Source organism: Pangasianodon hypophthalmus, chromosome 3 (assembly GCF_027358585.1).
Source record: "Pangasianodon hypophthalmus isolate fPanHyp1 chromosome 3, fPanHyp1.pri, whole genome shotgun sequence".
Lineage (NCBI taxonomy): Eukaryota > Metazoa > Chordata > Actinopteri > Siluriformes > Pangasiidae > Pangasianodon > Pangasianodon hypophthalmus.
The window spans coordinates 29,499,595-29,527,067 of NC_069712.1; the positions used below are offsets into that span (position 1 = coordinate 29,499,595).

Consider the following 27,473-nt stretch of genomic DNA (forward strand, 5'->3'; position numbering starts at 1 on the left):
GGTGAACAGCTTATCTGTCTCTCCTGAACAAGTCTGAACCAAGGCAGAATGTCAGGTTGTACCCGGTTCTAGCAAAACTGTTTTTATTTTTATTTTTTCATCGTAAATCCACTAGATGGCGCACAAACCTGCAGCTGGGATTTTCTCCACACTTTCCAAATCAATCCGAGTCGATGAGGGTCTCACAGTTTCAGATTTCAGAGGTTCATAAGTTTGACCAAACATGATCAAACTACCCTGGATCATTTATTTGTTTTTATGCCACAACACCGCTGAATACTCAATCTGAATTTTCTATAACAGCAGCTCTGACAGTAGTTCCAGCTGTAATTCAAATCACAGGTCTGTATTAATCCGCTTGTTTCTATAGCAACAGCTTATTTACAGGGACATACATGTACTGTGGACATACTCTAAAGCTAATAATAAAAAGATTTTAAAAAATGAGTTGTTATTTAACAAAGAAAAACATGTCATTGTTTCTGCAAGAGATGTTTATTTAACGTTTATGGAAGGAGTCTCCAGTGTCAGTAAGTTTTCCACCAGGGGGAAGTCTTCAGGATAGAGGATTTTGCACCTTACTGGTTTTTCAGCTGTCTGTCTGTGTGTGTGTGTGTGTGTGTGTGTGTGTGGTACTAACTTCAAGAAAGAGAAAAAAGACAGACCGTTTGTAGCGGCTGTAACATAAGAGATAACATGGCACTCACTTGTCTTGCAGATGTGCCACAGCATTAAATGTAACTATAATGAGATAAAAAGGATGCTGTGTTGTTCATTAAAAAATGAAACATGCTGTTTTTAGGAAGGTAAAAAAAGACTTCCGGTGGTAACAGTAACTCTGCTTTGCATGTGGCCGCATCTCACCAACACATCGTTGATTAATTTCCGTTGATTAATTTAACAGCATGTCCCTTCAGGTGTTTTGCTGCATTAGACTACAGATTGTAACCTGTAATTCCCAATCCCCGACCAAGAGAAAGCAAAGAAGAAAAGGAAATTGATCATTCCTAGTCAGGAACTCAAAATGGTCTTCTCAACTCAGAGTTCAGCAAGTGACAACAAATCAACATGGCTGCTCACAGCATCAGCAGTAAACAAAGTAGCACTTCTTACCTTTAAATGAGTTACGCTGTTTATACAAGTATTAGCTTTAGATCAATCAACACACTGACATATTCGCTTGTTAAATCTATAACACTGATTACACAGATCGCTGGTTTGAGGAGGAACATAGATATCACTCATCACAATTAGCTGGCTAGCTTCTTGCTAACAGAAGATGAACATGGAGGCATCCATGTTTTTTTTTTTGTTGTTTTGTAGCTTGAATGCATGGAGGTCAAGGTCCAAATTCCCACTTACAAGGTAAGTCAAAAGCAGCATAATTCCTTGCTTATTGACAAAGTAATGGAGTAGCATTGATAAACAATATCATTTCAATTTCTTCACACTTTATTTTTATCATCCAACAAGTTGTATCCACCAGCACGTATCTCTTGTTGGTAGTTTGGGGCACAACTGAACTGAAGGTAACGACTGCTAGCGTAATGTGTTAGCGCTGTCTTACACTGAGGGGAAAAAAGGTGTTTATTAGATTATGTGAAACGAATGCAAATGAATGAGAGACTCCACTTATAGCTTGAACAGCATGCAGAGCATTTAGACAGGTTAAAACACACTACAGTACTGCTGTTTGGTTTTAATCTCCCACATGGACACACACATTTGTTATGTAAAGTTGAGGTAGTGTGTTTTGCTAGTGCTGTGGAGCCTTTTTTTGTGGAGGCAGCTGGCTAGCGCAGACCCGTAACTTTGCTTTTTTTTTTTTTTTTTTTTTTTTACATGATTATTGTGGTCAAAAAATGAGAATAAATTATTCAGTATTCTCCTTTGCTTACTATTTATAATTTGCAGAAAAAGTGACTTTAATCATAAAGTTAGCTTGAGTGTAGTTAGGCTACTCCTGTCATGTAGCTTGTAGTTAGCTTAATTTCTGTGAAGGATAGCTCTAAAGTAGCTCCATTTTTGTAGCATAACTTAGCTAACTATAAGATTTTACTTATCTAAATTTGTATCAACAGATGTGACAGCTAGCAATTAGCATTCAGCTAGTTTGTATGGTCAGAGTGGTTATCATGCTAGCTAACATTTGAGAGACTGTGAATAAACCTGTTTCTAGTTAGCATTAGCTAATGTTTTCCTACATTCCTTGGTGAAAGGGACTTTCTGTTTTCTGTTGTGAATCCTTCTTCTACTTTCATACTTAAAGTCAATTTAAGAGTTTATCATGTTCTACTTTAACTTGAATGAAGTTGAGTTGACACTTCAACTTTTAACTTTTAGGATTGATTTAAATGAGTATTTGCACTTTTATTCTTCTCATTCTTTTATTTTTTTTAAGTTAAATACAGAAAGTTAAGTACATGATCTGCTACATTTCTTCATGTTCATTCCCATGACCTCTGTCAGGCTTAGCTGAGATTACTGGTTATGTATTTGTTATCTCACTTGCTAACCTCCAGTAAGATGATCTGAAGAATAATCTTCAGTGTAGTATGGATTTTAATCCATCCGTCCATCCTCTGTACTGGTTATCCTACACAAGGTCGTGGGGCAACCTGGAGCCTATCCCAGGGGACTCGGGGCACAAGGTGGGGAAAACCCTGGACGGGGTCCCAACTCATCGCAGGCACAGTCGCACACACTCACACACGCATTCACACACTACGGACAATTTGGAAATGCCAATCAGCCCACAACGCATGTCTTTAGACTGGGGAGGAAACTGGAGCACCTGGAGGAAACCCCTGAAGCACTGGGAGAGCATGCAAACTCCGCGCACACAGGGTGGAGGCTAACCACGAAGCCACTGTGCCCAACTAACTAAACCCCCTCAGCGGACATATATTATGTACAGGAACGTGTTTGCCAGGATCTAAGGGACATGTTTATCTTTGTGCTGAGCTTGAGTTAGAAGCCTAGCTAGGTAAGATGTTTTGAGAAAACGATCTTTGGCATGTGGGTAGTGGAGGAAGTGGAGGAACACCTGTGTATGCATATGAAGCTTCAATTAAAAAAAAAAAAAATATTCCTCTTCTCCGAGCTTGTGCCTGCTTGCATATTTATTAAGCAAAATTGAAAAATACTTCACAATCCTTCATGATTAGCTAGCAAGCTGTTTAGCCTACACTATCCCTTAATCCAACACTAGCTTCTGGGGTACACCCAACCCTTCCATTTCACTGCTTCCTAACTCTATACACCTTCTTCTTCTCTTTCTTAGCATCAGACAGGAGGAGAATTCCCTTCTGTACCCCAGTTACTGGCTCTAATTTCACTTGCATTCAAATTCAGGTACATGGGAACAGTGTCACACTCTTTCGCACAGGCTTGATTTTATCCTCAGTGGAATTTGCGAAGTGAACCGGAAAAAAGACGCTCGGTTCTAATAGAGCTGAGTGCACCAGCCTTCTGTAGTTTGTGGTACTTTAGCGAAGCTTTGATCAGCAGATTGAGGGATCACAAGCTACATGACAGAGTTTCAGTCGCATTGAAAGAACTTGTGTTAAATGTGATAAGTAAAATCAACATTCATGCCAGAGTTGGTTAAAAAAAAAAAAAGGAAAAAAAAGCTGCAGTTATACATGTTGAAGATGGCGCCATAAGGAAGGCTGCCTATGTTAGTGCTTGTTCGTTGTTGCACTGTGGGATGAGGAACTAAGAAAAAACATTTTTTCTACATTACATCACACATATGTAATGTGTATGTGACAAATAAAGAACCTTAAACCTACATTAAAAGACAAAACTGAACATTGATTCTTCTTTTCTGCTGCCATTTGATCATTTCTTACATTTTCCCTTCACCCACCCATAACTGTCAGATTTTATTTCAGATTTAGAAAATTAATGCAAACAAGGTCAAAGGAATTAGGATGATTATCCTTTAGAGTCTGTGAAAATGTTAAAATTGAAAAAATGAAATAAAACTTCTGCTGATTCTCCCATGCGTTTTGTTAAAATTTGTTTCTTTCTAGAGAAATGAGGAGAAAATGCAAGTAAAAAACTGGTAAAAAAAAAAAAAAAGAAAAAGAAAAAAGAAATAACATAAATTTCGTTCATTTTTAGAATTTTGGTTTGGTTTATTTTTTTATTTTCTTACTGAATAATTTGCTTACAGAACTGGCGATCTTATCTAATGTGCACAAAATTACCTCCATATGGACAACTTTGAGTGCAAAACAAGCAGCTTGTGAGGTCGACTCAGGTGGCCTGCTTCTTTATGAAGTGTGTCCTGATTCTTATCATGCCGGGGTAGTCTGGTGTATTTCCGACTCAAACGCTGGATTCACACACACTACTGCCTATTATTTTCCATAAGATCTAGTGTAGACCTAAATTCACTTCAATTCTGTTTTATTTCAGCTCCTTTAATGTTTTTTTTTATTAGTACAGATCTGTTTTCTGAACATAATCCAACTCTTTGAATATTAGGCATTCATTGTTTAAATTTGTGCGAAAATATTCTGGCTATTTATTAGAGCCATGGAGCTTTTCATTCCTGATCGTAACATTGACAGAACACATTAAGTCCCAGTTGACATTATTTGTAGGTCGACATGTTTTTGAGTCACTGAGGTTTGGATTAAATCCATTCAGTTCAAGTGACCAGTCAAACAGGCTAATAACTATAGGAAATCAATAATAAATATAATAATATTGATTTAAAATTCCCTGATTCTTATGTTTGTGCCTCTGAAGAAATGTGTATGAGTTCTATGTCAAAGAGGGTTTCATTTTAAGGAAGATTCCAGACAGCAATACTTTATTTAACACTTTATTTCTAAGAGCGTTATTATTCACTTTGAAGATGAGGATTTTATTCTTTTCATATGTTGAATTTGCTGCAAACCTAATTTACATCCTTAGTCAGAATAAATTGGACTGATTTAGGAGCATTTTCTCAACGCAGCACTGTTTCATGGATAAATCAACCTGTTTTTCATATAATGTTGTGTACCAGACTTTTTTTTCAACCTCTATATGTCTTTTTTATTGCACTGCTTCTGAGAGGCCTTCATGCACTCTAAATTAATCAAATCTCCTTTGAGAACATGCTGCTATTTCTTTCTTTTTTTCTTTTTTTACACCTGTCTTGTAGGTGAGAGGAAACCTATAACAAAACTCCTTAAAAAATCTGGGATGCTCTTATATGTGAACTCAGTGTCTAATTAATTCCTTAATTAATTGAGGTTATAGCTATGCATGTATACGTGTATTGCATGAGGGGGAAATATGTCTTTGAAGTTGCTTAGTGCAGTCTCAGGAGGCTTCCAGGCTTGAGGCTGGACTAGGCACCCAATGCAAAGAAAAGTGACGCACTGAAAATGATTCGCTTTATTTGTACGCATACACGCAGTGGGCACTTTATCAGGTACATCTAGCTTGAATGTACATTCATTAACCATTTTATAAACCTACCTACCACTAGCCCATCTGTTGCTGTGCACAATGTGTTAGCCACCCTTTCAACCCCATCCACCAATGGACTACTTCTGACCAGATGTTATTTGGATGGATGGATCATTCTTGGCACAGCAGTCAACATTTAAAACACAATTTGTTAAGAAAGGAATAAAACACTTGGGGTGTGGTGTTATAGGAAAATAATTAATAATAGGGTAGTATGATGCAGCCTGACATACTCCATAGAATTTTTATCTGTTTATAGTTACGTCTATAGTCCTATTATTACTTAGGACAAAGCAGCTATAAGTAGTCACTCCCTCACCAGCCTCTCTTTTTTATGTCTTGAAATGAATAAGACAAAAAAAAAATGCAGCTTGTCATGTTACCAAGAAACCAGAGAGTGCAAAGCCCTCCATCTTGAAGACTTTCTCATCTTCTCTTACTGGAGACTCCTTCCAAAAATGTTAAATAAACATCTCCTTACAGGAAACTTCACTGCATCAACAATTATATGTCTTTCTTTGTTAAATAACAGCACATTTTTAAAAATCTGTTTATTATTAACCTTAGATTATGTAGAGCCTCCACCATTAACTTCCTATTACAATAGAAATTGTAGTGTATCAGAACAAGTACATTAATATAAACCTTTGAATTACCTTGCAGCCAGAACTAGAGTAAGAGCTGCTGTTATAGAAAACTAATCAACATCTTCTGACCAACCAGATTCAAGATTTCGCTGTGTTATAAAATGTCTAGTTAGGTAAACTACTAATGTACATGTATCTAATAAAGTGGCCAGAATGAATACAGTGTTTTAAACCATGTCGGTGTCACTGCTGTGTTAATGTGCTACAGTTAAATGAAAAAAAATTATGTTGAAATTTTATCCGTAATTTGCGTTTCCATCAGCTATATCGGTAAACATTGGTCAGTGATGTTTTTGGTGCGGTCTCTTATCAATAGCTATGTTTCCACCCAAGGATTTTTTTTTTTTTTTGCGAAAAAAGGTTTAGCTGATGGAAACACAAATTACTGATAAAATTATTGATAAAATTGATAAAACTTCACAAGTGTAGACATAATCTTTTTTGTTTAACTTTAGTGCATAAATTCAACTTTAGCACATAAATCCTATGTTTTAACAGAGACCAGTGTGCAATTAAAGTGTTACAATCTCATTATGAACACAGTGAAGCATGGTGGTGGGAGCATCTTGCTAAGAGTTACTTATTCAAGGCACTGTATATCTACAAAGAGTCCCTATATAGTAGGTTTGCCTGATAAACTGTGTATAAACTAAGTACTACTTATTTATGTGAAATAAGTAAAAATAATAATATAGGGATGATCTTTACAGTAACAAAGAAAAGTTTATTTTCTGATTATGGCTTTACACAAATTTCATTACTTCTAAAAATAATTTATTAGATGGGATTTATAATGTTCAGCACTGCAATCTAAACAAAACGCCATTACTATGCAGTGTACACAGTAAGGAACAATACTATAACAGCAAAACAGCTTGATCCAGATAAAATAAAGGAATAAATCAAATGTCTGTGGCTTGTGTTTTCTTAGAAATCTGACCATGCGTTATGCTTGTATTCTTGCCAGGGAAAAGGTTTAACTCAAAGACATGGTTATGTGAGGATGAGGAGCCATGAGCAGAGCTTTTCTGAAAGAGCTTCTCAATCACAAATCGCTTTACAAACAAGGAATACAGCTTGGGCTGTTCCAATTTATTCCGGGGGGCGCACAGGGAGTGTTGCGAATAAAAGCTTGAATAAAGTTCATCTCTGTGTACATAGACCTCCGTATTTATAATTGTATTGTTAAGTTAAGTTTAGAGATATGTGCGATCTGTAAATATATCGGAATTTCGATTTTCTAAACTTTTCCACAAGAAGCAGGGACCCCTGTTGAGGTGTTGGTAGCGCTCACACTCCAGCTGATCGGCCTCGGCTCCCGGTGCGGTCCGTCGGACTGTACGCGGCTATTAATAAATTCTCGAGTTTTTTTTGCACGTTAATCTGAAAACATAACATCAGTTCGTACTCTCGGCGACGTGTGCGTCGTGTGTTGTGTTTTTGAACCGAGGATTATATTATAAAGTGTACTTGGGAAACGGCTGGCTGAGGAATTTCCCCCACAACAAACAGGCCGCTAGCTCATCCCCGGTCTTTCTTTAGAGGAGGTCGCCGATTTTCACACTTCGCCATGGGGGACACAGGGAGCGAACGGAGCAAGCCGCCGAGTAACGTTATACCTCCGCGGTGTCCTTGTGGATTTTGGGGGTAGGTCCAGTGTTTTAGAAAACGGTATCTATTTGGAGCTCTTATGGAAGAGTCCTGAATAAAACTTGGTCAAAATGGGAGAAGGAAATCCATCCTGTTAGCAAAACTAGCTAACCGTTAGCTCCAGGGGCTACTGTCAATTGGTGCCCATTGTTTGAGTAGGCCAGGATGGGGGTGGGGAAGATTGTCTGTTTTTTCAGCTGTCCTTTTTCACTTTTACCTTCATGTACATGAGCCATTTTCAAATGAACATGTTTTCTTAAAGCAGAATATTCACACTGTGCTGAATTTCATCGATTGATTAATTAGCTTAAGCTAGCTAGCAAGCAAGTTGACAGGTTATATATCCAGCCCAGCACTGAGGGCTCAGTGGCACAGCTGCTGCCTTTTGCACATAATAGTGCGATCACTAGGGAAATGACCGAGTCTGAGGCATCTATTAAATAAAAAATACTAACTCCTGCTTTATTTGTCCACTCTGGCCATCATTGATCACAAGCTGTCAGTTGCACAGGTGGAGTCCTTTTGCGCAACGCTGTAAAAGCCCATCAGATAGGGATGGGGGAGGGTAAAGCACTGAGCCTTTCTCCATTCAACACAAGAAAAATGCACCAGACTTCTGATTATTCCAGTAATTTATTGTTTCTTCTGTGTATTATATTTTGAACTGTGAGTACAGATTGATCAGGGTAGGTGAGAGGGAATTGTTCATTGCAGAGTTCATCATCAGGGTTAGTATCTAATCCTACCCTGGTCTGGTCTGCATTATGTAGGAATGAAATAACCATTAAGACAAGACACTTCACGTAGAAGTGACATCAATAATTGCTCAAAATGATCAAAACTCAACAGAAATATGTTTACTTCACTGGGTTTGACCACTTCAGTATCTGAAACTTTGTATATCTATATACATATGTTAATCATTAAAAAAAAATAAGAGCAATAATAAAAATTTTGCTTTTTATTTAGTATTGCCCTGAATAAGCTATTTCACATACATATACATGTTTACATGTAGACCTCAAGACACAATAATATCTGAATTCACACAAATGAACCAGTTCAAAAGTTTACATGCGCTTGATTCTTAATATTGTGTGTGTTACCTGGATGATCAGCGACTGTTCTTATCTTTTGTGATAGTTGTTCACGAGTCCCTTGTTCGTCCTGAGCAGTTAAACTGCCCACTGTTCTTCAGAAAAATCCTCAGGTCCTGCACATTCTATGCTTTTCCTGCATCTTCGGCATATATGACCCCTTTCCAGCAGCGGCTATATGATGTCGAGATCCATCTTTTCACACTGAGGACAAATGAGGGACTCGTACACAACTATTACAAAAGGTGCATACATTCACTGATGCTCGAGAAGGCAACACGATACATTAAGAGCCAGGGGGGTGTAAACTTTTGAACAAGATGATCGGGTGTTATTATTTTGTCTTCTGTATGTCAGTATCTTATGTAGCTTCTGAATGGCAGTACTGAATGAAAAAATTAAGATTTTTAAACAAAATAATAACAATTTACATCGATCAAGAAACCGCAAACCCGTCTGTCCTGAAGACTTTCCCATGGTGGAAAACTTGACACTGACACTGGAGACTCCTTCCTTAAATGTTAAAGAAACTTCTCCTTACAGAAAACCTATCAATGATTCTACATTTGTTTCTGTTACACAACAGTGTGTTTTGTTAATCCGTTTATTATTGCTACTCTAGAACAAGAACATTAATATAAAGCTGGGATTTGAACTACTGTCAGAGCCTCTGTGATAGAAATGAATCAACGCCTTCTGAGCATTTTGAGAGTTCAGCAGCAGTGAGGTATCAGTGAATTTGTGTCATTATAACATAACATTATTTCCTTTATAAACCCTATACGTTGCTCTGACTAGAGAGGAAACGCAAATCCTACTTTTTTGTTTTCAGAGCTAAAAATCTGTTTCTAAATTTCCTGCATTCATGAAATTTTGCATGATATACCAATTCGAAGGCTATAAAAGAAGACTTTCACAAAATTGCACTAATTGTTGGATTTACGTTAGATTCTGTACCAAAAAAAAGGCTGGTTTTTTTTTTTTTTTTTTTTTTTTTTTTTTTTTTTTTTTTTTTTTTTTAAACAGGGCATGGTATTTTCTTGATTAAAGTCCTTTTCTTGTAAGTGTCTTCCCAGTGAGATATTTTTAAATTTACCAATATGCCTAGATTTATACCAGACAGAGCCTTATTTGCATAAATAAATACATGTTTGAAAAAGCTCCAATCCAAAAAATAATGTGTTATGTGTGCGAACATCAGCAATCAACTGGCAGTGAATGACTGTGAGATTATTTTGCTAAAAGATTAACCTATTTAGCTGTAACGTTGTACTGTAAATTCGAGATATTTTATGGCTGTTATGTCGTGAAAACTCTACGTCACAGATTTGACGACGTTCATAAACCAGAACACCGAGTAGTTCGTGAAGTTTGGAAATAGAGCTGCTTTTTGGCTGTAAATCTTGATACTTGATACGAATATATTTTCACTGTGTGCAATATGGCGAGTTTTGTGAGTGTTTGAAAAACCATGGTGCCAAATACAAAAAATGTTTAGCGGTGTGTGAAATTGAAATTATTCAACACTGAAGAAAAGAGTAAGTAAAACGTTTTGACACACAAAAAAAAATATATTTTAACTTCTTATCAGCTAGAGTCAGTGTTATACAAGTACTTCTGCCCAAGTTAAAGTCCATGTGAGCTTTATCTTCATGATCATTGTGTTGTTGTTTTGCTGACAAGATTAATGCTGTGTAAATATGGCTATTTTTAAAATTACATTACTTGCTGTAGCTCAGTGAAAAGAGAAGAATAACAGAAATCTGTGTAGATTTTGGTTCATTCTCTTGCAAATGTTTACTGCTTTGTCGATTTGACTGCAAGTTAAAACAAATGCCTCCTTTGCTTAACGGATTAGCATGGCAAATTGGATCGTTTTTATGTTGATGAACACGTTACCGTGATCGCAGAATCAGTGACCTTAATCTGACCTTCACTTTCAATAACTTGCTAACAGTTTGCGTTTTCTTCAACTAGCTGCCTGTCTGTAATCTTAGAGCCGTAGTATAAAATATCAAATGAGAAACGAGAGTAGTGCAACAACCATTTTATGACAACGCAAAATGAGTTTTAGCTAACTAGATGGAAATACTTTCAGGAAATTGTTTGCTGTAATAATTTCATAAATTTTAACACGCACTATTTACAGGCAAGTTTGATTGATTTCTTTCATTGCATATCTTTGAAGACTTGTTCTAATAAATAAATCAGTTCTGGAAAAATTGGTACTGTTTCAAAGTTAAACAACAATTTCTGCATGACTTTGTCGAAGCGTTAGCACAAGCGTCAGTTCTCAAGCCATAAGCCGAAGACTTTGTGCTTCTCTGATAGGTCTTTATGCCACAACAAGATTGCCTATAATTCCTTTTCTACTTTGGCGGCGTATTAAACAGAAAGCATTATTTATACAGTGCCAGGTATCTGCTGTCTACGTTACAGGATGCAAAGAAAACCTGTTTCAGCCCCAGGCAGTGGTGGTTATGATAAATGAAAAGCTTCATTGTGGTTTCTTTTGGCCTAAAACTGTAAAGCCTAACAGCTTTGTTCTCATTTAAAGTTAACAAATGTTCATACACTCACAAACACGTGTGCTGCTAAGTCAGAGTTTTGCTAAGTCAGTGAGAGAATCAAATCTTAGCCATCTGCTAGTTGGAACACTGTAAGAAGAGATCTTTGTTTCATTTTATTTTATTTTTTACTCTGGTCGTTAACAAAACGGTGATGATTCAGCTCTTTAACCAATGCTAAGAAGGCTGTTATTAAAAAAGCCACGCTACATGTTGCCTGAATGTGAATGCTTTGACAGTAGGACTGGGCAATATGATCATATACTAAATGCTATCTTGCTAAATGATGTCACAAGAACTATAGCATGAGCTATGTGTTAAACATGTTGAGAGAAAATGGGTGCCAGCCAGACACAAATAATATCTTTTACGTGTGAGGACAGACCACCAGAGCTCATAGCCGTAACGTTGACTTGCTGACATTTTATCAAAAAATGATGTGCTGCATTCAGAGATTTGTTAGAAGAGAACAATAATCATAAACACGTTCGTTTTTCTTAGTCCGTATTAACTCACTTAACTAGCTAGCAATCTCACCATATGTTATTATGTTACATTAGTTTTCGGGCAACTGAAAACATGGGACTGGGCGGCACACTGAAGCGTCTACTTGTCTGAGAGGCTCGGTAATAAAAGTATTGTTTGTTCCCCTCGTAAGATAAATATCACTGTCTATTGCTATGAGAAGTCCTTTGTGCGGCGGTGTTAAAAAGATTGCTTCTTTCCCACCAGAAACCAGTGCACAGAAATGTACAGAATCAGATCAGATTGTGAACTTCAAGATGCTGAAGCTTGTGGCCAGAAAAGTGTACTAAAAGACCATACTGCGTCCAGCTAGCTACCTTTTTTTTTTTTTTTTTAACATAAGAATCAGACCTGATCACAATTCCAGCTGTAAATGAAAGGCTGAGTGCATGTTGGTACAAGGTGCATCAGGTGTAGGCGTATCAGGTGGAACGGAGATTGTTTGTATAGCACATAACACAAGGGAATTTTCATAGACATGTGACGGTTGCGATATTTTTGGCCTTATTTCAGTTTTCTCTGAACTAGTTAGGTGGCTAGATCTCTGCTCTCAGTCCTCTCTTCTATAGTCAAAAAAGTAAAAAAAAAAAAAAAGGTACTGTGTCTGTATAACTTGAACTGAGTGGTGCAGAGTTGCACATCTGGCTAAGAAAGAACCGAGAGACCGACTGTCTAATTATATTTTAACCCCTAAAATGGACAGTGCGTCAAACTGATGTATTGTTCATCCCCGTATGATGGTACACTCTCCCAGATTAAAGCTGGCGTCCTGCACCTGAACTTTACAGTCATTGTTTCATTCATGAGCCAGAGCTCATTATAGCAGCCTTTTAAAGATTCAGAAGTTTCCAAATTGCAATCCTGTCATCAGTATCAGCTTTATGAGTCTAATGAGACAGAGTTCTGCTTGGAAATTGGCTAGGCTTATCACAATTATTTTGAAAACATGAAACTTCATTCCCACCTTTATCTGAAGAAAATTGCCTTGAGATTTGGTTTCTCTAGAATAGAATGACAAGTCAGGGATGCGTCCAAGTATCACTTCTAACCTCACAGATTTTCTAAAGTTTCCAGCAATTCGAGTGAAATAATTTTTTTTGTGGCCTAAACGTGGCATGCTTGTGGGGAAAAACTCAATTTTAAATGCATGTTACATGCATACGTCCTAGTTTTAATGTAAAATTTCACTATGTTCATGACCAAATAGCATAATTCTAACGTATACTTACTTTATAACTTAAAACTTACACCTAATCCCAACATCTTCCATAAACAAAACAATTGGTAACTCTGTTCAAAGTGCCGAGTAAAAAGCGACACTATAAACGTGTTTCGTTTTCCTTTCATTTATAAGCAGTAATGATGGAATGATTTCTTTATGTGGGAGGTATTTTTGTGGTCCGTGATCACCCTACCATGGCCATGGCCTTGCTGAAATACGCTGTTCATAGCAGCACATAGAAATGTAAGAGATCACAGGATAAACTACAGATCAGCTATTTTATTTATTTATTTTTATCAGGCTGTGTAACTCTGCTAGCGCAGAATGTCCTAGGTCAAACTGAGATAATTTTGGCAACCTACATGACAAAATATTTCAAACATTTTACAGTTAAGGTATTGCTACTTTATTCTGTCATTCAGCATATTCATGTGCAAGATGCAAGAAGTCTGCAGCCGCTTCGTTATCTTTCGTTGCTGTGGTTTGTTACTAAAACGCCGTTGTTGCATGAGAGACCAGGCAGAACAAGCACATGGAGTAGCAATACAAGAGACGAATAACTTGAGTTTATTGTTTTTTTGTTAAAATAGCTAACTCTGGAGATGGCCCTTGCGAACTGCTTCCCTGCGTCTCGATCATGGCTGTAGTATTTCCTGTTTCTGTAAGATTGTGAGTTTTAATCTACAGCACTTTACACGCTACTTGTTACATCGTATGTTTATTCCGCTCCACGTATGGATTAGGTTCGACGTTACACCCTGACTTACAACCGAGCTTGAGTTCAGCTAATGCGACTGGTTACAGATGCAAAGCACGGTGCTGCTGCAAACAGCTGTTTGTTTACGTTAATCTCTAACGTATCGTCGTTAATCCAGTGGTGCGGAAACGGTCACTGTTAGTGGGTTTGTAACAAAGAAAATTATGATTCATTTCTTGCTTATTTCTGGAATAATACAATGGATTTTGGTATCATTTTTTAAAAGGTAGACATTTAATTTGGTTAAAGATTAGTATCTAGTATGGCAGTGGAGTGAAATGCCACTTCATGCTAACTAATTAGGCGAGATAGTTGAGGGGTTAGCTGGCTATTTACAGATAAAGTCAGTCAGGTACATTTCTTAACATATTGTGTTAAACCTGGTAAACCAGCAATCTCGTTAATTTCTTACCCAGTTTATTTATTCATTAAGAATTGGACCAGTTAGAGCATTGTACATGCCTTGCATTTTGTAGTGTTGTACCGTGTAGAATGTAATAAACAACATTCCTCAACCTAATTAATGTAATATTAAAAAGTCCTGCATCTGACAAGAGCAAATAGCCCGTGGTTTGTGTTTACAAATTTTATCATTTCTGTTCATGACCACAAATCAGTTGTTAACCAAGTTTGTACTGATAATTGTAGAGATAAATGGTGTTTTCCAGCCAAGCTGTTTGGCCGCTGCAGTAATATAGATCTGAGTGGTGGCTTTTCACAAGCTTTGAGGGGAAAAACCAGCAACTCTGCGACTGTTGCGTTAATGGAGTAGTCTGTCATTTCCAGAACTCTCTGCTGCATGTGAAATGAATTGCAATTGTAATCAAAACATTGACAAACCTTGTCTTTCTCTCCTGAGCCCGCTCTGACATATACCTTCTGTACGAATGTTAGGAAAACGCACAGAGCTGAGCTCCTCTGGTCCAGCCGAGGGACGGAGCTGATTTCTAAGCTGAAATATATCAATAGAAGCCTGGAATAAGAAACTCGCAAACCCATCGAACAGCAGTGTTTTGAATTATGGCTCCTAAACGGTGTTTTTGAAATTATATGATTATTTCATGGCTAAAAGCGTTACGCTGTGCACCTTTAACAGGCAGTCAGATCACTGATGAAACAAAAAAAAAAAATCAGATGCTTTCTGCGAGAAAGCATGCGATTTTTATTAGTGAGTTTTGTGAACAGCAACAAATTGTTACTTGTGGACAGACAAAATTGCAGTTTTAGTAATGATTACAAGTGACATTGGTAAAGAAATGAAAAAAAAGGAATGCATGAGACCTGCAATGTTGCTTTCAGTTTGGATGGTGTTTTTTATTTCCTTTTGAGTGGAAACTTGCGAAAAAACCTTTGACATGGAACATGCTGAATATACAAAGTTCAGAGATAGTGTTGCTAAAATGTGAAGGACCAGAAACACCAATACTGAAATGATGACAGCTGCAATGATTAATTAACAGAATGGATTACGCCAGTTATGAAAATGATGACTGTGGATTTTTATATTACACAGAAATGAGCCACTAATTCTGGGTCAAATGTAATACATGGCTAGGTGCAGTGACAGCGCCGCTCCTGTTGCGCCACGTGGAGCTGTGCACAAAACTGTTTTCACATGCATAAATGATCACAAACATAATTTAATCACTGTGAAAAAAAAAAAACAGGCTGACTAATTTCACTTGCAGCTTATAAGCTTCTTGCTTGGGTAAAACAAGCTGTTAGACCGAACACGAGAAAAAAGTTTAACGTCGTTACGCGCCGAGGGCGAGCAGTGATCTCTTCTTTCCATACACACCTCCAGCACCACAGAAGAAATCACACATTGCAGACAGAACTTTGATGGCAGCAGTAAGAGAACAGCAACACTGTTCATTTCATTGCAGAAAAATAAACACGTTGTACGATGCTGTGTAGGAAATGCAGCACAATCAGTCTGCTGATTAATGATGTTATTTAGCACAGTTTAGAGAGAAAGAACCATTTAAAATGACGAATTTCATGTAGGTTTGTAATGGAATTGTTTTTGAAACCAATCATTAGACATACTAGAGGAGAAAGTCAGTAACGTAACAAGATTTTGACAAATGTCAAGTAATGTGGTCCAGCCCTTCTCATTTATAAGCCATTTATATTTAAATTATATCATTTATATTTAAGCTGATTAATTGGGGTAAAAAAAAAAAATCCAGCAAAATAACTAGCAGAAAATGTAGAGTAATTTAGAGACATGTTGATTAAACAATAAAAAAAAAATGAGCATAAACAGATTCAGATGTTTTTATAAGTATGAATAATGTTTCCCATTAATATTTCCTATTATTAATGCATTCATTATACTGAGAAAAATGAAATTTTTTTTTTTTTTTTTTTTTTTTTTTTAAAAACAAAAAGAGGGAAAAAAGGGCTGAACAATTAATCAGGATTTTATTTATTTTTTTTAGAAATGAAAGCCCTTAAACTCCATTAGTCGCTTAGCAGCAGAGTGAATGTCTCGCACTGTAGTAGATAAGGTCATCAGGGCAGAACAGCGCACTGACACTTGACTAAAAAAATGAGAGTTGTGAAGTCAAAAGCTGAAAAAAAATAAAGAGCTGCAGGAATGTAAGCGCAGAGGGATTATTCCTGAAAAGTATGACTGTAGTGGCTCCAGTTATTTCAATAAGTAGTAGAATTTTACTTGTAAGAGTACCCTTGTTCGAGTAAATATCTTAAGACAGACTTGGTCATTTGTCCCAACTCCTGATTCGTCCATCCTTCATTAGGAACGCCTGTCCAATCTGCCGATCATGTGGCAGCAGCGCAATGCATAGCTCGTGCAGATGCAGGTCAAGAGCTTATGTTCAAATCAAACATCAGAATGGGGAAAACTGTGATGTCGGTTGCTTTGGGATGGTTGTTGGTGCCAGATTATTCCAGTTTAATTATTTCAGATCTCCTGGGATGTTCACACACAACAGTCTCTAGAGTTTAGACAGAATGGTGCAAAAATCAAAGACCATCCAGAGAAAAACACCGTGCTGATGAGAGAGATCAGAAGGAAGGCTACGGTAACTCTGACCACTCTTTACAGCCGTGCTGAGCAGAAAAGTGTCTCAGAATGCACAACACGCTAAATCTTGAGAGGGATGGGCTACAACAGCAGACACACACATCAGGTCGTTCAGCCAAGACCTGGAATGTGAGGCTACAGTGTGTACGGACTCACCGAACCTGGACAGCTGAAGATTGGAATAGCGCTATGTTCTACATCACATGGAATGTAGTAGCATTCCTGTTAAGCTGTACTGTTTTGTGTATTTTGGTATCTAGTACTACCTTTGTAGAGATTTTCAGAGGTTGCATTTCCGTGATGTTCTCTGTCAGGCACTTTGTTTTTTTTTTTTGTGTGCGTTTGTGCGTGTGTGCGTGTGTGCGTGTGTGCGTGTGTGCGTGTGTGTGTGTGTGTGTACCTTGACAGTACTCCTTTGCTCTTCTCACCGATCATCTGGCAGATTGTTTTGTCCTTATTGCTTGTCTCTGGGGTGATATTTGCGTTCCCCTCCGCCTCCCATTCAATTCTCGCCTTTTCCCTTGATTTTGCCCTGCAGAAGGTAAAGGTTTGTGTCTTGATTGGTGCTCTCGCTTTCCTTCATAAGTTAATTGCAGCTGACATTTAACAGGAGATGTCAAATTAATCCTCTTCCTGCCTGTGCATGCCCCCTGAGACCTTGATTGGCTCAGAGTGATGTGGGAGAGAAGAAGTGCGCGAGAGAGGCAGCGCAACACACATACCTAGCATCGTGTTTACTATTTCTCTCCCCGACTGTCTGTCACGATAGAAAAACTTTCTTTTGGCACTGCTTGAACTGTCACACTTTTTTTTTTTTTTTTTAATTTCTAAAAAGAATACCTGCAGACAAATTCTTCTTAATTGACTTGGGCCCAGTTTCCCAGAAGCGGTAAAATGATCTTAACTGGTAAAAAAGGCTTCAGTGTAACACTTGAGCATTTAAGGACGCTTGTTGTGCTGAAATACTTTTGCAAAACTCAGCTCCGGGTAACTAGATTTGAGAAAACACCTCATTTGTTAACATGAAGGAATTCTCCGTACCAACTCAAGCGTGTATCATTTCAATCACATGCATATGTAAGGCCGTTTTCCTCGTAACTACACACACAGCTATTATGGACTTTCTAAGTAGCTAAATTAATCAAAAAGTAAAGGCTGTATGTTAGACACGAAAATAGCATATCTGAGTTATTTTGCAACACTTTGTCAACACCTCACATCTCACACTGCATTAAAATAATCTCCAGATGCTGTGATGCATCATGGTTAAAGGTTGGCCTGTGTTAATTAGGCTCAAATGAACAGAATGTGTTAACATATTTTTATACCACAGCGCCGTTGAATTCTCCATTCTGATTGGTCAGAAGGTGTTGATGACTTTAATTTTGTATCGCACAAGCTCTGACAGTAGTTCCGGCTGTAAGGTTTACCTTAACAAGTTTAGTTTTCTCTTATTTATTATAACTAATTATGAAAGGAGTCTCCATTGTCAAAACTTAAAGTTTCCCACACAGGAAAGTCTTGCTAGCTTGAAGAGAGGAAAAAGAAAGGTGATGAGACGAGTGTAGCTGCAATAGCATAAGTGATAACAGGAACTAAGTTGTTGCACAGCATTAAACGTAACTGTAAAAAGACAAAACGTACACTTAGCGGTCTTGTAATAAATAATATTGCTGTTGTTGACATTGCTTTTGATGAATAAAAGATTTCAGGATGTGCTGTTAAAGGACAAGAATCAACTTCAGGGTGGGAACAGTAATGACACAAAAACTGTTATTTTCCTGTCATAGCATGTTCTTTATTTTATGTAGCATATATGTTATCTTTGAAAATTTTCCCTTTTATATCTTTATAAAATATATGTTTGTGTATACAGAAGATTTGAGCACCCTGTGTCAACATTTTTGGTTAGCTCAATTTCAAGAAATGGGTTTAAATTAAACATAGTAATTAAACATTACTTCTGATGAAGTCAGAAGTAATGTTTATGACTTTTTTTTTTTCTTATTTTATTGGGAAAAATAAAATCGACCTGGAGAAGGATTTTAATACTGATTAATATTGTTACTGTTAGGGATAAATTCACATATTCACAATTTATTTTAATTTAATTATGAATGTATTTATTTCTGTAAAGCTGCTTTGTGACAATGTCCGTTGTTTAAAGTGCTATACAAATAAAAATTGAATTGAATTCATATCTTCTTCACCAGACAGATGCACTTGCTTTTAATCAAGTATTCATTTCGAGTCTCTTTACAGTCTGAGACTGGACAAAGAATCAGTTTTTAACACAAAGATTTGTGTGTTTGGTGGAACACATTTCCCGCGCCCCCGTTGAGAAAGAAGACAACGCACTAAGTAGATTGATGTTGCTGGTGTCTCAGGCCTGAATTGCAATTACGAGTAAGACAACCTGAAATCAAAACTGACCTTTATTTCCTGTGAGCTCTTTGTCGAGTGCATGATTCATCCACACTAATCACTTAAAAAGACAAAATTTATTTATTTTTGTCTGTAATCTTCCGCTAAAGTGCAGCAACAATTTCTCATCTCTAAACCTGTCCTTGTTATTGTTTAAAAAAAAAATCACTCAATGAAGACGTGTAGAGATTCCCAGTTTTCCCAAGCCAATCAAATTCTAATGTCCTGTCCATGCCAACATGCTGTTTTACTCAGAAATGTGTCAGAAAATTCTCTCGAATTTCCATTTAACAATATTTTGTTCAAGTAAATGTTATCTGCTGTCCGTCATGTATGAAGTATGGAGTCCTTGGCTACATAAATGCCAGTTTTTATTGTATAGTTTTGAAAAAGATAATTATTGCTTCTGTTTCAGTTTCATGGATGTTGTGGGAACAATATCGCATCTAAGTGCGACGTGTCCAGGGCAAATCATTTCTTCAGCTGTCCAAGGGCTCATGAAGTAAAGTTCACTTCATCTAGTAAAAGATTTTAATAAAAGCTGAACATCCCCTAAAGAAACTGTGTGGGCAAGACAACCAAGGCATCTTAAGCACTTCTTGTAGCATTTGTGAAGCATATCAAGATTCCCTGCACTCTTACTTTACGCTTTAGAGCATGGCAGTGTTGGTGAACCTGTAATCCTTAAAAAAAAAAAAAAAAAAAAAAAAACCTTTTTATTTCAATGCAGATTGACAGAATACTAATAAAAATAAAGATTTATAAAATACGTTTATCTTCTTTAGGTCACGGCTTTTTTTCACTTTACTAACTTGTCTTGTGAGGAAAGTGTAGATGGTGGTGAGTGAGGAGGAAAAGAAGTGCACATGGCTCAGTGCTCAGTGCTCGCTGAACTGAAGTGCTCTCACACTTGACAGTTTCTCTGCTCACTCCACTGCACAACGCTCGCAAATAGCTTTGTGTTTACGCACAATTCAAGGCACCGTGTACTCATAATTAAAGACCATGCTTGCTGATGCGATTTTCGCTCTCAGATCGGCTGTTCTTGCGCTCTCCATTACATATCCTGTTTAAAATAACTGACCACATGTTATCCAGATGTTCAGATTTACTTTTTATTTGTTTATATTAACATAACCTAGTCTATAGGATACTTTTTGTGTAATCTAGACATATACACGTTCGCCGTGACGGCACAGAGTGCCCCGCCCGCGCAAGTGCTTTCACCCAGCTATGTTTCAGGAACAACGTCGTCTATGCTAGGTGCAACAAATTTGGCATTAATGTAGTAGATCACGTCACTCAAGTGCATGATATGACTCAGTAAATGCACCACGGTAACACAGTTAACCGTAACCAGGCACAGGTCTGCAGTCGCATAGCTGTGTGCTGGTTTTGTAGTCTTTGAACGAAAACATATTGCAAATGAACATGATTGGAAATGTAAAGCCAGAATTGGAACACAGCACCTGTCTATAGGAAGAGGCCAATTTTGTCAAGTTTTCCCAATCAGAACAGAAACGCAAACACACACAGTGTCTTGCTTCTTAGTTGTACTACCTACTTAATATGCATTATTTGTCCCCAGAAAGCCGTTATCTCTCAACGCGCCATCATCCGCCTTCTTGATTGGGTGGTGATTATGATTGCGGTTGATTATGATGAGGGCCGATCGTCTGTGTTGTTGTTTTTTCGCTGTTTGTGTCTTACTCTCCGAGGAAGAGCATCGGAGGAGAAAGACAGACATGGAAGGAGAGAGTTGAGGAGTGAGACAGAATGCACTAACACAGCAGTATACTAATTCATTTAATTTAATGAGAGACGAGTGTCTTCATTTGACACAAACCAAATGTTGGATGGTGTTGGTTAGAAGAGTTCTTGTTAGAATTATTGCGATGTATTTAGAAATATGAAGACGCTGTTATTTACCTGCCTGTGTATTATTTTCCTCTTGTAGGTCGAGCAAAACTATGAACCTCTGCTCCAAATGTTTTGCAGGTAAGAGAATGTGTGAAATGCAGATCTAATTTCATTAATTCAAATCCAAGCACAAAGGTGTGACCTTTTCGTGACGCCTCGAAGAGGTTCCCAGCATGCCCATCCTCCTGCCAGGTTCAGTAAGTGTGCTAGAAAAGGGAAATGACTCAGTCTAGAGATTAGGGAGTGTGAGCTAGATCACTAGATTATTCTTATCAGTTATAAAAAACTGATATAAAAACAAAGGATTCAAGCTAAACAACTTTGCTTTAACTGAATAGCTAACGTCCACGCTATCCGGCTGCCAAACTGAAGAAATGTATGAATTCAGTTAAGCATTGTTAATCTGTTCATCTTGCCTTGTTGCCTTTAAAGGTTAGACTGTTTTAAATATTTAAACAGAATTGACAAATACTCTGATTAACAGCCTGCATGTTCTCCAAGCTCATTTTTGTAAGCCCTTGATGTTGTTTTTTTCAACCCGGTAATTAGGTAAGTATATAGATAACTACTTGAATTATTTTGTGTGTCACTTCCAGTGTTTATCTTCTTAACTGTAGACTCAGTTTAACAACTCGTATCTATCCAAAATACTTGGCATCTTTGATTCCCTTCCTGCAGTCGAGTCGACTCCGAGTCGAATCGCTTCCTGACTGCAATAAACCCGTGTTAGAGTTCACCTCGCTCTTGCACCCGAAGGAAATGCACACAGGGGAAAACATACCAGGATACAATTCAGACTGACTAAATGCTGCTTATGTGAACGCTTCCTTAAAGCTATTAAGGAACGATGGATATTTTAGGAAGTTAAAATAGCATTAAGCACAATCAGGGCCCAAAAGCTTTAAAAGTCTGGAACAGTTGAATGTTTGCCAGGAAGAGGAATACACATGAGAATACAAACACCACTTTAAATGGCTTTTTCTTGTGTAAAAGGTGTGTGTGTGTGTGTGTGTGTGTGTGTGCGCGTGCATGTGTTTGTCTGCGTGTGTGTGTTTGTGTGCATGTAAGAGAGAGGCTCTATCCCTCTTTGCTACTCTAAGCCTTCTATACACTTCTTTTTCCATGCCTCACTCGATCTCATCATGCTCACCCTGTCCTCTCTCTCTCTCTCTCTCTCTCTCTTTCTCTCTCTCTCTCAGACATCCAGAAGAAGCAACCAGACGAGGACTGCGCTTCAGAGCCTACCCCCAGCTCCAGCAATAGCCAATCAGCCGTCTTCTGTAACGAGACAAGCAGCAGCAGTAGCCAAACCCTGTCCTCCGGCTCTGAGGGGCCGTCCACAGATGCCACGCCTCTCTCTAAACAGGAAGGTGAGCTCTGGGAGTATTATCGTATAATAGCACATCCTGAAGTGTTTCATACCTTACTTACAATATACCCTGGGTCATCTTTGAAATTTGACCTTTTCCTGCGTGTATGAAATATCACACCGTACCGCCGGCGATTCTTTTCCTTTAAACTGCAGTCACGTGTCGTGGGGTTGGGATCCTTACAGCATATCCATAAAAAGCACAAACACATTGTTAAGCTTTAATTAAGCGAACGAGAACACAACAAACGTGTGAATGTTCATTAAGAGCTCCTTCATGCAGGTAACTACTGTATTTCTGTACCACATTATTAAACAGATATATATATACACAGCAGAGATGTGAAGTGTTTATTCATCATAACAAATCAGTCATTTGAAAGGAATAACAGCTACTAAATTATTAATAACACAGACGGGTCAGTTTATGTGTCCAGAGCATACTGAACTAAATTTACTCTCAGATGTGTTTTATGTGCTACAGTTACAGTCATCTGTAGCACTGTGTGCCTGGACATATAAAGCCACCAGATGCTCTCTCTCTCTCTCTCTCTCTCTCTCTGTCTGTCTGTCTCTCTCTTTCTCTCTTTCTCTTTCACGCTCTCTCTTGTTCTCTGTCTGCCTCTCTGGCTCACTCTCTGCTCTCTCAATCTCTTCATCTCTGTCTTTTCTCTCTGTTTCACTTTCTTTCTGTTTCTCTGTATCTTTCTGTCTCAGTCTCTATCTCTCTCACTTGCTCTGTCTGTCCCTCTCTCTGTCTCTCTCTGTCTTTCTGTCTGTCCTTCTCTCTTTCTCTCCCTCTCTCTCAATCACTCACTCACTCACTCACTCACTGTCTCTTTAGTTGTCTTTTGGTCAGGCTCTCTCTGTCTGTCTCTTTTTTGCTGTCTGTTTTTCTCTCTGTCACTCTATTTTTCTTGCTGTCTGTCTCTCTCTTTCTCTCTCTCCCTGTCTCATCTTTTTGCTCTCTTGGTCTCTCCTTGTCTCTCCTGGCTTAACTTTTTTTCTCTCTGTTTTTCCTCCTGCAGAAGTCTCGAGTACAGACACAGCCCGAGGCACGCTATCTACTCCCACGAAACGGCCCTGTGATACAGGTACACTTTGTGTCCTAGCCTTTTCAAGGGTGTTTGTGTGTGTGCATTAATGTGTGTCTTCCTTCATTTAATGGACTAGAATGCCTAATAAGGATTTTCAAGATGGAGTCAACACTGCTATTGATTAAGTGTTTTCGATTTACTGCTACTACTTGACAGGAAAAACAGAATCTGAATGTCTGAAAGTATTTGGACACTTTGATGATGATCCTGCATTCATAAGCTGACAAATATTGTCTGGACATTTCAACATATCTATACGTCTATACATGTATAAATGTCCATTTCATGCAAAAATAAACAGGATAGAAAAATATTTGCTATGATTGAAGGCCTGTTCATATGAAACCTAATGTGACTGAATGAAAGTACAATTTTTTTTTTTTTTGGATGGCACTGCTCCATATTGAGCATGATGGGGGGAATAACTATTTAAAAGTTCAGTGCAGGTTCAAATGTTAATTACAGCTCATCATTATTAATGGCAGCCTTCTGTGGTTAATTAGTTCGAAGCAGGCAGTTTAATTAAGTTTTTTTTTTTATTTACAAATCAAAACATGTTTATTCATCAAATGTGGAGGCCAATGCAAAACGATATCTCGCTTGCTACAACAATACAGCATATTTCAGATTTTATCCACAACGCAAAAAATGTAATAAACAGGAAGCTTGTTTTTTTGTGACACACTTTTCATCAACCACAGAGTTCAGAATTATTGTATATAGACTGTGCCACTGCTCTGAAGAAATGTTCATGTGGAAAGATGAGTACCCTGGGAGTATTAAGAACAGTTTTAGGAAATTTGAAAACAATAATAAAACAACAATCATCATAATTAATTATTTTTTTTTGTGTCTTTGTCAGCCTCAGGTTCGGAGAGCGAAGCCTCCCCAGAGAAGCGGGTGCGTGTCGGCGAGTCCTCTGAAGAATCTCAGCGAGGGCCTAAGCAGAAGAACCGCAGGCGTTGCCATCGCTGCCAAACCAAACTCGAGCTTGTACAGCAGGAGCTGGGCTCATGCCGCTGTGGTCAGTGTTCGCTTTCTGGCTCTATGAAATGCATTGTCCTGTTGCACCCTCTAGCCACCTAGCCAGGCTCTGGCCAACCGTATGCTGGTACCGGTCATCGTTTATAAATACGCCAAAAGAACAGCCTTCTTTCCGATGTGAACTGACACCCCTGGTCTCCCCGCCCCCTTCCTCGTCAAAATCTATCCACGTGCATTCGATGTTGCTAACATTAGACAATTAAATAGTTCACATCAGTTAACTGTAGGTATTTATTTACGGAAGAATAGAAAAAGGCAGACATTTGTTCCCCTTCAAGCACATTTATATGAATATTATGCAGTCATTTCACCTAGCTGTAGAAGGTTAATCATGAGATAAGCGGTTAAATAAATTTGCACATTTACCATCATGTTTCAGTAGACGATGTCATTACCGGTTTGAATTGTAGCCTATTAAACAGCGTTCCCAGTGCTAGTGAGCAGCGGCAGCCATCACTTTAATGGCGTATCCTGCCGTTTTGCTAATGCTCTTACACTGATCCTTCATCAGTTCAGGTCTGAGTGGAGATTATCTCTCTATGCTCTTTCGATGAAATGACTCCTATTGTTAGTCAGCGCTCCTCAGCCGCCTCTTTTATCTCCATAATAGCTCTTTTATCTCCAGAAGAGCGAACGTGTGTGTGTATGGGCTCCATGTGTGTATACTGGTGCTGTTCCAGCTGCATTGCCACACAGCCCATAATTGCGAAGCTTTAATTGAAGCATGCTGAGCTTTTAATCATCACTCACTCTTGTTAAGAACAGCACACATATTAAGTTTGATAAGCTCCTTAACAAGCCCGTGTGTGTAACGAGTCTCAGCTCTAAGTGGATTGTTTCACACTTTCGCACACTTTTTTGTAAAAATGCTTGTGTGTGTGTGTGTGTTTTTTTTTAGGATACGTATTCTGCATGCTGCACCGGCTGCCCGAGCAGCACGACTGCCTGTTCGACCACTTGGGTCGCGGGAGAGAGGAAGCCGTGCTTAAGATGGTCAAGCTGGACCGTAAGGTGGGCCGATCCTGCCAGCGCATCGGAGAGGAATGTTCCTGAACACACACACACACACACACAAAAACACGCACACACCTGCATACACAAACACCCCAATACTGTATACTCCCCTTCCAGTCTCACTTCCCCTGATTCAACTGAGGCCAGTGGTGCTTAGATCCTCAGTGCTGAACAATGTAAAACACACCCCACTCACTTAGCACTGTTCCTACACACACACACACACACACACACACACTTGCAATCTCCTGGCCGTGACACTCCTCACAACTGTCTTAATCTCCTTCCTGTGGATCTTGTTTGAAGAACACCATCTCAAAACAAAGAAAGGAGAATCATCTACTGGCGTTTTTGGCATGCTGCCATCATCTCTGTTTTTTTTTTTTCCCTCCCTCCTCCAGTTTCGATTCTACAGTCTATCATAATTTAAAAGAAAGAATCACCTGTTGTTGTTATCTCAATTTAGGCTTTCAAGTATAGGTCACTAGGTCAGGGGTCATTCCCGAATTCCCAACATGAAAACCTCCATCAGGCCACAAAGCTGAGGAAAGCGTGATCTGTGATCAGGACCGACCTTTGACCTCATGAGAGGAATCGGGTTCCACCCTCTAACCTCCCGACACCCTGACCTCCTTTCATCCTCGACCTCCTTTCGAGAATTTTTTTTCTTTTGCCTCCAGACGCTGTTATTGATATTAAACCTGAATTCACGACTTCCTCACACTTCCTTCAGTGGATCGGAAATGGAGTTTGACGTGGATCGCACACCCTCACGTCCTTCGTTGGCCCTGGAGATGCCCTCTGCTGTCACTTTAGAGGCAGCGCTATGCCTCTATTTCTCACACTCATTCCTCTGCGCGCACACACACACACACACACACACACACACACACACACACACAGACGCATAGTCATACATACACATGAGCTGTTTTGATATATTATGTTCATATACACACAACCCACATGTGGTCTGTGTGTGCCCAGCACATGGACAGAAGCTAAATCGGTACCCTTCGGACCGGGTTCATTAGGGATTGTGCGCCCCAGGGCTTTATGGGAACTGTAGTTCAGGTCTACATACACTTCTGTATACTTACAGCTCCAGTCAGACCCCATATTTAGTGACACTCTGCCTCCAGAAAGCTACAGTTCTCAAAATGATTCTTTGCTCCTTTTACTTCTTTATCTCCCCACCATCCCTGTGTTCTGGCCCTCCTTTTTATTCATCCTTCACTTTTCTTCCCACTTCCAGTTTTGCACTTTCCCTCCCTTTTTTTTCCCCAACACACAGTTATCTCGTTTGTCATGTTTTCCAAGTGGCTTTAGGAGGGACTAGGTTTTGAAGATTGGAGGCAGAGTGCTGAATATACCGAATAATTTTTTTTTTTTTTTTTTTTTTTTTAAACTTTAAACCGTTTTTTTTTCTGTTGAAAGGACGGAGCTGAAGACAATAAGTGAATATCCTGTATCTTAAAGAAATCCTTATTTAACCATCTTTGTGTTTCTGATTAACTCGCACTAGCATAGAGCTGCGTTTCTTTTCCCTCTTTAGGTTAACATTGTTAAAGAGATAAAAAGCAGTATGGATAAGATAATTCTGTAGCCTTTCTTTG

At 38.5% G+C, this 27,473-nt stretch overlaps 1 protein-coding gene across 1 annotated transcript; it reads left to right on the plus strand.

Annotated features, from left to right (window-relative positions):
• Positions 1–7,394: 7,394 nt before the first annotated feature.
• Positions 7,395–27,216, plus strand: zfand3 (zinc finger, AN1-type domain 3). The gene is made up of 6 exons (XM_034302926.2): positions 7,395–7,766; positions 21,371–21,411; positions 22,533–22,703; positions 23,731–23,796; positions 24,662–24,823; positions 25,742–27,216. Exons 1-6 carry the CDS (start codon positions 7,690–7,692, stop codon positions 25,894–25,896), a joined length of 672 nt encoding a protein of 223 aa, XP_034158817.1. The 5' UTR covers positions 7,395–7,689; the 3' UTR covers positions 25,897–27,216.
• The last annotated feature ends 257 nt before the right edge of the window (positions 27,217–27,473 follow it).

Bases quoted from the DNA above. Each gene is read 5' to 3' on its own strand.
- zfand3 (XM_034302926.2), top strand. From the start codon at position 7,690: ATGGGGGACACAGGGAGCGAACGGAGCAAGCCGCCGAGTAACGTTATA. The intron at 7,767-21,370 runs GTAGGTCCAGTG...TTCCTCTTGTAG, and splicing joins TGTCCTTGTGGATTTTGGGG to GTCGAGCAAAACTATGAACC. The intron at 23,797-24,661 runs GTACACTTTGTG...TGTCTTTGTCAG, and splicing joins GAAACGGCCCTGTGATACAG to CCTCAGGTTCGGAGAGCGAA.